Source organism: Tamandua tetradactyla, chromosome 20 (genome assembly GCF_023851605.1).
Source record: "Tamandua tetradactyla isolate mTamTet1 chromosome 20, mTamTet1.pri, whole genome shotgun sequence".
NCBI classification, from domain to species: Eukaryota; Metazoa; Chordata; class Mammalia; order Pilosa; family Myrmecophagidae; genus Tamandua; species Tamandua tetradactyla.
The window spans coordinates 32,256,533-32,269,135 of record NC_135346.1 but is presented as its reverse complement, the minus strand read 5'-3'; the positions used below and the strand labels follow the sequence as shown (position 1 = coordinate 32,269,135).

Sequence of the window (12,603 nt, the reverse complement as noted above, 5' to 3'; positions counted from 1 at the left end):
GAATATTCATTGTTAAAATACTGAAATTATAAAACTTATAGATGACCTGACAGTTCACTGACTGGGGACTAGTTAAATAAACTACAACACTTCTATTCAGTGTGATACAATGTAGCGGTTTAAAAGAATGATGCAGAACCAGATCTATCAACATGGAAAATTCTCAAAGACACTGTCAAAGGCAAAAAGCAAAGTAGATGAAAAATGCATAGACTTTCAAAAAAATTACTTTAAGAAAGCACAAAAAAACACTTTATATTTCACTTTATATTCATATAGCATGTAAATGCATTCATATGATCTGGAAAGAGACAGGTCAGTCACATATAGGAGCTATCTGAGAGATGAAAACTCAGTTTGCAGATGTGGTGTGAAGAAGTACTGGTGTGGTTTGCATTGTAATGACCATGCATTTATGAATTCTTTGGGTGATTAAATTTAAGTACCTTTTTAAGTTAAGGAAAAGAGTGCAAGTTATGCTTAATATACTTTAATACACCTTAAATGAGTGGAGACCCATCTCCATGGAAATCATCTGTGCTGGTTTGAAAGGGTTTATGTACCCTAGAAAAGCCATACTTTAATCCTAATCAGCCTTTTGGGAACAATAGTTCCTTCTAATCCCTATTCAGTATTGTATGTTGGAAACTGTAATTAGATTACCTCCATGGAGATGTGACTCACTCAAGAGTGGGTGTTAAACTGGATTAGGTGGACACGTGTCTCCACCCATTCTAGGTGGGTCTTGATACTTTACTGGAATTCTATAAAAGAGGAAACATTTTGGAGAAAGTGGGAGATTAAGAGAGCAGAGAAAGACAACAGAATGCCACAGAACCATGAAGCAAGAGAGTCTACCAGCCAGTGACTTTTGGAGATGAAGAAGGAAAAGGCCCCCCAGGGAGCTGGAGAGGAAATTAGCAGATGACACTGTGTTCGCCATGTGCTTACTGGAGCCCTTAAGGGAACCATTTTGGAAAAGCTTTAGGGCCACCAGAACCAACAGAGCCCACACAGTCAGAGACCTTTTGAGATGAAGAAAGAAAATGCCCCTGGGGAAGACGCTTGAAAACGAGAAGCCAGAGACCCCAGCAAAGTTGCCATGTGCCTTTCTAGCTGACAGAGGCATTTCTGGATCCATCAGCCTTTCTTGAATCAAGGTATCTTTCTCTGGATGCCTTAGTTTGGACATTTTCATGGCCTTAGAACTATAAACTTGCAACTTAAATAAATTTCCCTTTTTAAAAGCCATTCCGTTTATGGTATATTACATTCTGGCAGTTTTTGCAAACTAAAACAATGATCTAATCTGAAAAAGTATGAATCAGTGAACTCAATGGGGGTGATTTTTGTCCCTATCCCCAGGAATATTTGCTAATATCTGAAAACAGGAGGAAGGGAGGTGCTCTTAGTAGCTAATAGGTGGGACCTGGGGATGCTGCTAAATGCAGGGGGCAGCTCCCATGACAAAGAATTATCTGGCCCCAAAAATTTCAATTGCACTGAGGTTGAGAACTCTTAATCCAAATCCATAATATGTCAACCTATTTATGTTCCACTTACCTGTGTTGTTTGTCTCCTCGATTACACAATAGGGGGTGGAGGAGAACAGGCTCATACCTGAACGATAAACTGGTAGATCATGATCAGGCTGACCAGCATGGTGATGTTGGCCAGCAAGGAGAAGATGGACAGGGCTCGGAGGTTCCTGACAAAAACCAGCAGCACCACGAAGGGCAAGAAGGTGAGCATGTAGAGTCTCGAATCCATGGTGGGGGTCAGAATCACTGTCTCGTTGTTGTGGCAGTTGTTGGTGGTCCCATTGGCTGCTTCTATCACCTAACACAAGGGCAAGAAAAGAAAAAGGAAAAGGCTACCAAACAACAAAGGCCAGTGCACCTCCCACTCCTGATGGGAGGCTCAAGTGAGTGGAACAGGCCTTAGAGGTGTCTGTGGTCAAGGAATCTTCTTTGGTGATCTTTGTAATTATCATGAACAACACAACTGTTTGAGTTGGGTTTAACTATACCCTACCTTGCATGGTCAGGTTCATGTGTCAACTTGGCCAGGTGGTGGTACCAAGCTGTCTGGCTAGGCAAGTGCTAGCCTGTCTGTTGCTATGAGGACATTTCATGGACTTAAATCATGACCATGTTGGCAGCATTCACAGCTGATTGCATTTGCAATTAACTAAAGGGAATGTTTCCTGCAATGACTGATGCTTAATCTAATTAAAGCCTCAGAAGCCTTTTAAGGCGGATTCAGAAGAGACAATTACTCTTCCTGCTTCAGTCAGCCAGCCTTTTCTGAGAGTTCATTGAAGACCTTCATTGGAGCTGCCAGCTCGTGGCCTGCCCTACAGATCTTGGACTCTTACATCCCCACAATTGCTCAACCAACCTCTCCTGAGAGTTTGCTGAGAACCTTCATTGGAGCTGCCAGCTCGTGGCCTGCCCTACAGATCTTGGATTTCACATACCCACAGTTGCCCAACCAAACTCTCCTGAGAGTTTGTTGAGGACCTTCATTGGAGCCGCCAACTTACGGCCTACTCTACAGACCTTGGACTCTATATACCCACAGTCAATGATACACTTTTGTAAATTTTGTATTTACAGATATTTCCTGATGATTCCATTTCTCTAGAAAACCCTAGCCAATACACAACCTAAAGGCAAGAGGATGGATGACATTTAGAGGTTTCTCTAAGCCCTAGGTCTTTAGATGAGTGTCAAACAAAAAACACTATTCTATGTAAAGTATTTAAATATTAATTTTTTTGTTGACCTAAATTGGCTGGGAAGGAATCCTAAACAGAAATTCCACCCATCTCTTACCATTCTCTCTTTGTCTATCAGGACCCTACCTGTTTAAAGTTGTCAGCCAGAAATACAAAGTATACACAGCAGAATCCCAGCTGAGTGACTATCAGGAAGAAGTCCACAATATGCCTGAAGATGGAAAAGGAAGGAATGCAAGGTCATTACATTAGAAGAAAAACCCCTAGAGGGACAAGGGTTTTAAACAGTGCTTTTCTCCAGATCATCCAGGACCCTTCCCACTGGGTGAAAAGGAAAAGCACGCCCTGGTAAAAGCAGAAACTGTGTTAAGCATCAATGATCTGGAGCTTCTGAAGAAAGATGAAGGAGGTGCTATCTGTGTGGTTTCCATGGACCTCTTCCTAGCTTCTTGTCTAGGTTGCTATATGAAATCAGCAAATCCTGGGATTGGGATGACCAGAACAGAGTACAAACACCAGAGCCACTTCCCAGCCCCTTGGCTTCCTCCCACTCACCTGCCTACCTATTCTATCTCACACCTTTTTTCTAAAATTACTAGGAGTCCTCAGGATAAAAGACCAATACACTCTCACATAAGTACACAGAAATAGATGTACTAAAACAAATTGTTGGTTGAAGCACTTTTATAACAACAATAGCTGATAACAACCTAAAAAGTCATTGAGGAAAGTGATTAAATTACAGATCAATGTTAAATAGAACTCTGCAACAGAGGTTAAGAAAAATCTATATGTGCTGATAGAGAAAAACATTTAAGACATTTAAGGGGGAAAAAAAGCAAGTTTCCAAACATATACATAGTATGGTCAATTGCATAAAAAAGTTTTAAGAACATGTGTATGTTTGTATATGTACAGAAAATTCCAAAAAGATACTTATGTAATTGTGGCTGATTTTTACTTTTACTTTTCACTTTATGTCCTTCTATCTTGTTCAATTTTTTTTTTTTAACATGAGCACACATTATTCTTCTGAAAGAAGGAAGGAAGGGAGGCAAGGGAGAGGGAAGAAGGAAGAGAGAGAGAGAGAGAGAGAAAGAAAGAAATACAAAGCCAGAGAAAGGAAGGAAGGAGGGAAGGAAATTAGGAAGGAAAGGCGAAAGGGACAGAGGGAGGAAGGAAAGGAAGGAAGGAGGGAAGGGAGACAAGGAAGGAGGGAAGACAATACAGTCAAACAACCAACTAATGGTGATCACTTGGCAATGTGGCTTCTCCCAGTCCTACAAAGAGATTTTACCTTCAGAATGACATAACCTACACCATGGGATGAAACTGACTAAATAAAGGTAAAAGGAACTTCTTTGGTAAGCTAGTTTAATGTGGATCAATTAAAAAAAAAAAAGATTTGATGATATTAATTCCCTAAATATACCATTTTCTCAAGTAGAAAACAAAAAGTAAAAAATTTCAATTCAGGCATCTAAAAAGTTACCATAAGAAGAAATTTCCAAACACTCCCACTTCCGGAAATGTCTCCTTACTTGTCAAATTTATCTCTCTATTTTATTTCAGCTTACCTTGTCTCCTCCTTGAAGCCATTCCTTCTCCTGCCCAGTACCCCTGCCCTTAAAGCACCTGTCAAGTCCAAGTGCACTTCTCATCTGGCATAGTAAGAAAAAATAATCTGATGTTCTCCCCACTCTCAGAGCCTCAGATATATTTCTATCTCATGACACTCTCTTCCTATTGGGACATACTATTACAAATCTCTTGTACTGTTCTCCAGATTTCCATGCATCTTTCTCCTTTTGTTCACTACAAGCTCCTGAAGGCCTGGAACCACATACTTCACTTCAAGTACTCGCCCCCCCTTTCTATACCTAGAATTGTTTTTTGCCATTTATAGGAGTACAGTATTTTACCTGTAAAATAAAGGAGCAAATGAAATCTAATCACTAGTCATAGACTGTTGGAGTTGAAACAGCACTTAGAGATGTTTCAGACCAAGCCCTTTGGCAGTGCAATGGTGGCTCTATGGCAGAATTCTCATCTGCCATGCTGGAGACCTGGGTTCAATTTCCAGTGCCTGCCCATGCCAAAAAAAAAAAAAGATTCTTACACAGACCTAGCCCTTGTTTTAAAGGGAGAGGGTCATGCAGCTTACCACTAGCAGAGCTGAGCAAGAACTCAGGTCCACTGTTCCAACAATGCCCTTTTCACTACTTCTTACATTGTCTATCACATCTTATCTCTCCATGTGAAGGTCTCCACACTGGGAGGCCACAGTGGAAATAAAAGAGGAAATGGGTTACCTTCCCCAGTGGGCATGGTTCTGGAGCCAGGAGCTGGGGCTAGATTCCAGGCCATACATCACTGCATCCCCATAGTCCACAAAGGGTTTGTTCAGTCTGTGAAAAGGGAGAGGGAGGGCAGGAAGGGCCAGTTTATGGGTTAGACTATGACAATGGCAGAACAGATGCAGCACACTAAGCCTGAGCTGGCTCCCCATCTGTCATCCTGGAGACACCACTGAGCCCCGTGTCTAATGCTTTCAAGGATCAGAAGTGTTAAGTCAGCAGGATGGTTAGTCTCATTATAATTAACAACTGTCAGGTAGCATCATTTCAGTGGAGTTAACATTGTAAGGCACATAAAATCAGAATGTGGTCTCTCTCTGCTGGACATAAGTAAATTTAACAGATAAGTCAAAAAGAACTAAAAAAAAAACAAAATAGACAAACAAAAAACAGGAAAAGCTAGTGCTGTGATAATTAACAGCAACTATTAGCTGTTTACCATAGGATTTAGAGTGATCTGCATAAGTGATCACCTTTACCATTGGTTACAGCATCCAAAAGGACAATTAGTCACTTGAGAGGCAGCTCAGAAGACACTCACCTGCGGCAGAAGTGGTGCGCACACTTCACCAGGATGCCCATGCAGTGAACAGCCACGATGCCTATCACCAGCAGGCTGAGGGGACCCAACTGGGGGCAGGTGTTGGGGGAGAAACAAGCAGGTAAAATTAGAAGAGATTCAAATGCTACCAAGGCACTTTTCAGTGACAGAATTTCTGGCACAGCATTGGAGAGTAAAACGTGATTGTGGAGCTTGGCCCAATGAGATAGACACTGTCTGAAACTTAGTCTTCTTTCGAGTGAATTATCTCACAGAGAAGAATGACACAAGAAAAGTCTGTTCCAAGAATGCTGCAAATCAGCAGAATAAAAGCCTACTTTGACTCTGTGGGAAGAAGAGATTGAGGGGTGTGGGGAGGAAGAGAGGAAGTTATCTTCAGAGCCCTGGCAGACCAGGAAAGACCACTGAACAAAAGACAAACCACATCGCTGAGCTACCCTCAATAGTAAAAGAAACCAGAATGGCCCTGGACAGACAGTACCAGAGAGGATGAACCACAAAAAGAAGCTGATTCTCAGAGCTGGCCATTTTGGTATAAGGTATGGAAGGACAGTGTAGAAAACGGATGGACTTCTGTTACTAAAGCATTAGTTAATATTATTGATAGAAACTGCTTGAGTCATTTTAAGTAAACTCTATAAGAGAAGGGAATCTTTGCCTGTTTAATTCACTGATCTATTCTAAAAGCTTGGAATAATGCCTGGCATACTGAAGACCCTCGATAAATATCTTTAGATGAATGAATGCCTGAATTTTGCTTTTTCTCAGCTGAAATTAAAAAAAAGGTTAAAATTTAAATTGCTAAAACTTTACTGTTTTAAGTGAAACATATTTTCAAAAAATTCACCTAAAATTTTTTGCAATACTTTCCTCTCCTCTTACCAAGATGCCTGCATTTTTCACTGCCAAAGGCAGCCCCAGGAGTCCTGTGCCAATGTTGCCTTTTAGTAGATGGATCAAGGTCTGGAACCATCTGAAGTGGGAAGAAGAAGGTAGACAAGGGAATATTAACAATAAGAGCTAACATTTATTAAGCACTTAGCATTCTGCTAAATGCTTTCATGCACAATAACCTTATGAGATATGCACAAACTTCATCCTATGGATGAGGAAGCAACTTGCTCAAGGTCACACACCTAGTAAAAATGGAGCCAGGATTCAAATCCAACCCATCTGACATCAGAGCCCACCCTCTTTACTGCCCTGCTATCCCCCTCTGCTCTCTTGAGGTATTACCAAGAAACATCGCACTCTGGAAGACTGGTCAAAGGAACAATGGGTTCTCCCTAGGTACCCTAACCTTTACTTGTATATCTGGACCAGATTCTAACCACCGAGCTGACTCTACTAACTCAGATCTGAAACTGCAACAGAAGATGAAAAACAAAACTATGAAGGACAGAAACTGATGTGAGAAAAGAACAGGAGAAATTAAAAATAGAACCTCAAACCTGTAACAGAAAGTTTTATGTGAAATGAACAGAGTAGAAGTCACTGTACTGCTGCAGGCCAGAAGTTCCTAGGGTACTTGTATTTATAAGAAAAAAAAAGTTGAACATCATAGCATACTAGGATCAGAGAGGCTCTTCCAATAGTTATCTCGATTATCCTTCTGCCTTGAGGACAGACTTTTCCCCTCACCTATTTGTACAGGCTGTGCTTCCCCGAGCTGAAATTGTAAAGCCTCACATTTTCTCATTCAGTTTTTCTTTGAACAAATGCTGCCTACCATGTATAAGATACTATGTTGACTGCAGTGGTGGAAATAAGCATGAATCAGATGTAGATCTCAATTCCTAGAAATTAATGACGCCACAGGAAAATAACGTGGACATATTAATAACTACACAAGGTAGAAATATCCCTGTCATAAGAAAAGCCCAAGGAGAAGAAGGCAGGTAGGACTTTTGAGTAGAGGAGAGAACAGAGCTGGTCCAGCAGGACAGGCAGGATGTGCCTTTGCAAATGCAAAGAGGTCTTTGGGGAAGAAGACACTAAGGATACAGGGAAAGGCTTGGGAACAAAGGCTTAGAAACGTGGGACATGAACAAGGAAATGCATTTTGACTTTGCAGGTGCTTGGGTGGGGGTGGGAGATGATCAAGGAATTTCTATTATTTCGGTAGGAAATAAGGCTCATGGAAGGACTGACAGGAGAGGAGCAGCCTCATCTTCAGCATTTCCTATCCTGAGTTACCCCCAGAAGGATATGAAGCAGGTAAGATACAGGACCATTTTGTCCCAAATCACAAACGCACTCAGGATTTGGCCCCTGGCACTGTCTGGAAATTCTTCTGCACAAATAACCTAAATCCTTCCAAACTGATGCTTAAGTACATTTCTTCAAATCTGGAATTCAGTAGAAACTGAAAGCAAATAACACTTGTTACTCATAAAAACCATAAACAATACTCATTTAACACTCTCTGGAAAGGAATGTTACTTTCAGTAATCTTTTTCTTTCCAACTCCAGGAAGAAAAATCTTGACCTTCCTACTGCTCCCAAATTTAGGAACGACTGAGTTTAAACAAGAAGAGGCTTGCTATTTCTTTTTCTAAATCGATGCAAATGTACTAAGAAATGATGATCATACATCTATGTGATGATATTAAGAATTACTGATTGCATATGTAGAATGGAATGATTTCTAAATGTTGTGTTAGTTAATTTTAATTTTTTTTAATTAATAAAAAAATTAAAAAAAAAAAAAAAAAAAGAAGAGGCTGAGTGCTCTCAAGGACTGTCAGGTCCAGGGCCCTCCTTCATTATCAGCAGCCAGTGGCCAGGAATAAGGAACAGAATGACGGGTCTATCAGATTCTATCTCGGCAAATATTCAATCCCTTTAGGGCAAAGGTACACACAGTGGCAAACCCACTTGCTTATCAGAGAGCTCCCCCAAAGCCTCTGAGCTGGGTTTCATGGGACACCAGGTCCTGCCAGCCCTGCTCTTTACTGGGCCTTCTGTCTCATCTGTAAAGTGAGGGGACTGAACTAGGACAAGAAGCTCTCTGTGGTCCCTTCAGCTCTGAAACACACCAGAATTCTAGGCAATCGACCAAGATTTCTCTTCTCAATTAGTGTTCCCAAGCTGGAAATACCCAAAGCTGTGTGAGCATTACAAAATCAACACCATGGACTACAAACTCTTAACTACAAGGCTGGACTATCTTTCAAAAAAAGGAAAAAAATAAACTAAAAAACAGTCTAATAGATCTCCATAATTTCTTCTATTCTTCAAATCAGTAGTTCTTATGCTTTTGGGTCTCAGAACCTATTTAAACACTTAAAGCTTACTGAGGACTCCAAATGACTTTTGTTTATGTGGATTATATCTGCTGATATATAAGGCATTACAAAGTGAAATAAAATTTTAGAAAACATTTATTAATTAAAAATAATAATAAATCCATCACATGATAATATCAGTAACAGATTTTTGATGAAAAATATCTCCATTTTCTAAAAAAGGAAATGTAGAAAGGCACTGTCAAAGAATGACATAGTTTTACATGTTTCCAGCTATCCTTACTGTCTGGCTTAATAAAAAACAGCTATTTTTATCTGTTTCTACATTCCATCTGTTGTTGCATATTATTTAGGTTTAAGTACATGAAGAAAATATGTCCTCACAAAGACATGTACTTGGAAAACTACAGGGTATTTTAATACCTTTTCAGACAATTACGATAATTTTTCCTTGATACTACACCAAAACTCCAGAATTTTTGTTAGTTTCTTAAAAGTTAGCTGTAATGTGGAATCTGAATCTTTCCTATTCTATTCCATTAAAATTCATTAGTCATCTTGCATCTTGAATAGATCTTTTACCCATGTACACTTTTTCTAACATCAAACAATGGTCATTTGAAAAATTTTGGTTCCCTGGTATGGTGGTTTGAAGCTGTTATGTAGCCCAGGAAAGGCAGTGTTCTTTCAATCCATTCCATGGGTGCAACATGCTGATTAAGTTATTTCAGTTGAGATGTGATCCCACCTCATTTAGTGTGGGTCTTAATCCTCCTACTGGGGTCCTTTATTAGAAGGTAAAATACATAGAGAAATTAAGAGATGAAATTAAGAAAAGCTCATAGAAAAAGCCCAGAGAAGCTGAGAGGAAGCTACTGAAGCCAGAAGCTGAAAGCAACGAAGTGGGACCAGCAGATGTCACCACGTGCTTTGCTATCTGACAAAGGAGCCCAATGGTCTTCAGAGAAGGTATTGTCCTGTTAATGCCTTCATTGGGACATTTTGAGGGCCTCAGACTGTAAATTTGTATGTTAATAAATCTCCATTGTTAAAAGCCAGTCCATTTCTGTTATACTGCATTTCATCAGCTTTAACAAACCCAAACATCTGGCTTATGCAGACATTCCGAATGCTGACACATTTCATTCTACAATATCAAAAAACCATATTCATTAATATATCATCAGAAAAGTCTTTAAGTAGAAGGAAGCTGTCAAGCTTACAGTGCCGGAGGCAAGTTTTTTCCTAGTATTCTCTTGAAAACTCAATTTTTATTGTGGGTGAGAAATACTGTCACCTTTTTTCCCTGAAGTAGCAGGCTCACTTCTTTCACTTTCAAGAAAGTGTAAGCTAATACTCAGGTTTGAATAATCTATATTTTGTTTGTGAGTTGCTCTTTCAAGTAAAAATAGCATTCCATGACAAAAAATGCTACTGGTTCTGCTCACAATTCAAATAATCACTGAGGTGCTTTTTTCTGAAACACGGATCATATTTTTGGTGTGTAGCAGAAGTTCTTCACGTGTACTTAACACTTCATCATATAGAATATTAAAAGAAGGGTCAGGATTTATTAAAATTAATAGCTGCTTCATCAAGAACATTTCTAGCTGAAACTGGTTCATTTTTGTTTTTCTTTTTGTTTGGCATATGTGTGGCGGTGAAGAATACAATGATGACTAGCATAATGTGGTGCCACTGCTGTGATTCATACTAAAGTGCCTGCAGTTTTTACCCACCATTGCTTTTGCACCATCAGTGCAAATGTCAACACAGTGAGAAGGGCACAAATAATATTTTAGTATTACTATGAAAATAGTTTCTGCATTGCAGATTCCTGGACATGGTCTTCAGGACCCCAAAGGGTCTGTAAACCACACACTGAGAAGTGGTGTTTGAGATAACCTAGAGAAAGCCAGATTCCCTCAGCTGATTTCTCAGCCTGATAGTCTGGGGAAGAGGTATTGAAGCTCAATCAACAGCTGGGATAATGTAACTCAACAGGGCCACAGGAAGAAAGATTTGCTCATTAGAGTAAAATAAGGCTGTCTTCAAAGCAATCAGCACAAGTGTAAGGAAATAACCTTTCTATAAACACCATCACTGAAGTGTTTGCAGCCCCTACTTTCACTACCAGTTGGGGTTTTTCCTGAGCCCTTAACCTCTAGAAAAGCCAGGTATGTACATGTGTATGTGCAACAGGTACAGAGATACTTCCATGTATTTTGTTCCTTGGTTAACTAGGTAACAGGGTGGGACAACGTGTCAATGGACAAGGAGCCCAGCTCAAAACTCAAACCCAGACAAAAATCTTCTCTCTAACACTTCTCACATATTAGAGATTCATTTGGGTCAACAGAATTCCCCAAATCAGTTTATGCCTTAATTATACTTGTCATGTCTTCTACATAAATGTTCTTGTGGATCATGTGCCCCAATTTGGAGGTACTCAACCAATCCTTCAACGCAAATGGAATACTTTTCCCTGGGCCGCTTATGACTGGACTGTGATGTTGGCCACCGCTTCCAGATGGGCTTTCCTGGACCTACCTTGTGTCACAGTATCAGGGCAGGAAAGGCCCTCAGAACAAAGTATATCCTAGAAAATGTCCCACTACAAGCCCAAGGATGATATCCTCTGATCAGATAAATTTCCAGCAATCAGGGGGAACTAATATTAGATTAACTACTAACTATAACCCAGTGTGAAAAAATAATTCAAATACCTACAGGCATGCATCAGCTTCCACAGATAGGAAACCTATAAGTTACCATCCTGAGGTTGCTAGTTGGTTGGTTTTGAGCTTCAGAGGTCTCTTTAAAAATGGAAATCTAGACCCCATACGACAAGCACTGAATAGTCAAGTTGATGCTCGAAAACCAGGAGCAAAAACTGGAAGGGAAATTATGTAGAGAGAAGCTTGGAAGAAGTATTTCACAATAATGAGTGTGACTTCTAAAAGGAAGCTATCACATGTCATCAGCTGCATCTGGAGTTTCTTCTGCCTGGGAGAAAAGCTCCTGGGAGGGAGAGGGAAGTAGAGTTTCCACTGCTGGCAGTTGTACTCTAAGCAGTCTTTCCCATCAGTTAAAACTGCCTACAAATGCATATTCTAAAAAAGCATGGCACAAGGAAATAAGCTAGAAGATAAAAATCTTCGTGAGAAGAAATTAGTTAACGGTACAGGGTGGTAGGATATATTGACAGACCATATCCTCTATTTCTGTCTCATTTCACAAGAGAAAACACCTCATACAAGGAGAAACTGGAGCCACAGGGAGCATCCCCAGTGAGGAGCTCCAAGGGAAGTCCTCATGGTCCCTTCGGGCAGTCACAGGGGACTGTGTAAGTCTAGGACAGAAAGGAACCCTTAGTAAGTCACGTCCAACTCACAAGAGAACACAAAAAGGTCAATTGCTTACTTCGAGGAATGAGCAGAAGAGGCACAAAAGATGGGATGCTGGGATCCAGAGAAAATGTCTGAGGTCTATTGAGGTTTGGTTAGGGTACCAACCCTCCTCTGAAGCTTTCAATTCAATGGTGAGCACCAAATACCATAGTAGAGCTCTCAATTTAATTTTATATTTGGGGAAACTGAGGCCTAGAGAAGGCCACAGTCAGCCCAGATGAGTTTTGGGATTCAGTTCCCAGGGATAAGACTTAAACCCTCCTTATGAATACAGAGCAGAATTACT

At 40.3% G+C, this 12,603-nt stretch overlaps 1 protein-coding gene across 1 annotated transcript in view; it reads right to left on the bottom strand.

Moving 5' to 3' along the window:
* The window catches only part of SLC36A1 (solute carrier family 36 member 1), a 72,077-nt gene that overhangs the window by 41,601 nt on the left and 17,873 nt on the right, over positions 1-12,603 (bottom strand). Inside the window, exons 3-7 of the mRNA XM_077137448.1 lie at positions 6,542-6,632; positions 5,639-5,727; positions 5,053-5,148; positions 2,867-2,951; positions 1,621-1,839 (exon numbers count right to left, since the gene is read on the bottom strand). Coding sequence (XP_076993563.1) covers positions 1,621-1,839; positions 2,867-2,951; positions 5,053-5,148; positions 5,639-5,727; positions 6,542-6,632 — 580 coding nt within the window. The remainder of the gene's footprint in view (positions 1-1,620; positions 1,840-2,866; positions 2,952-5,052; positions 5,149-5,638; positions 5,728-6,541; positions 6,633-12,603) is intronic.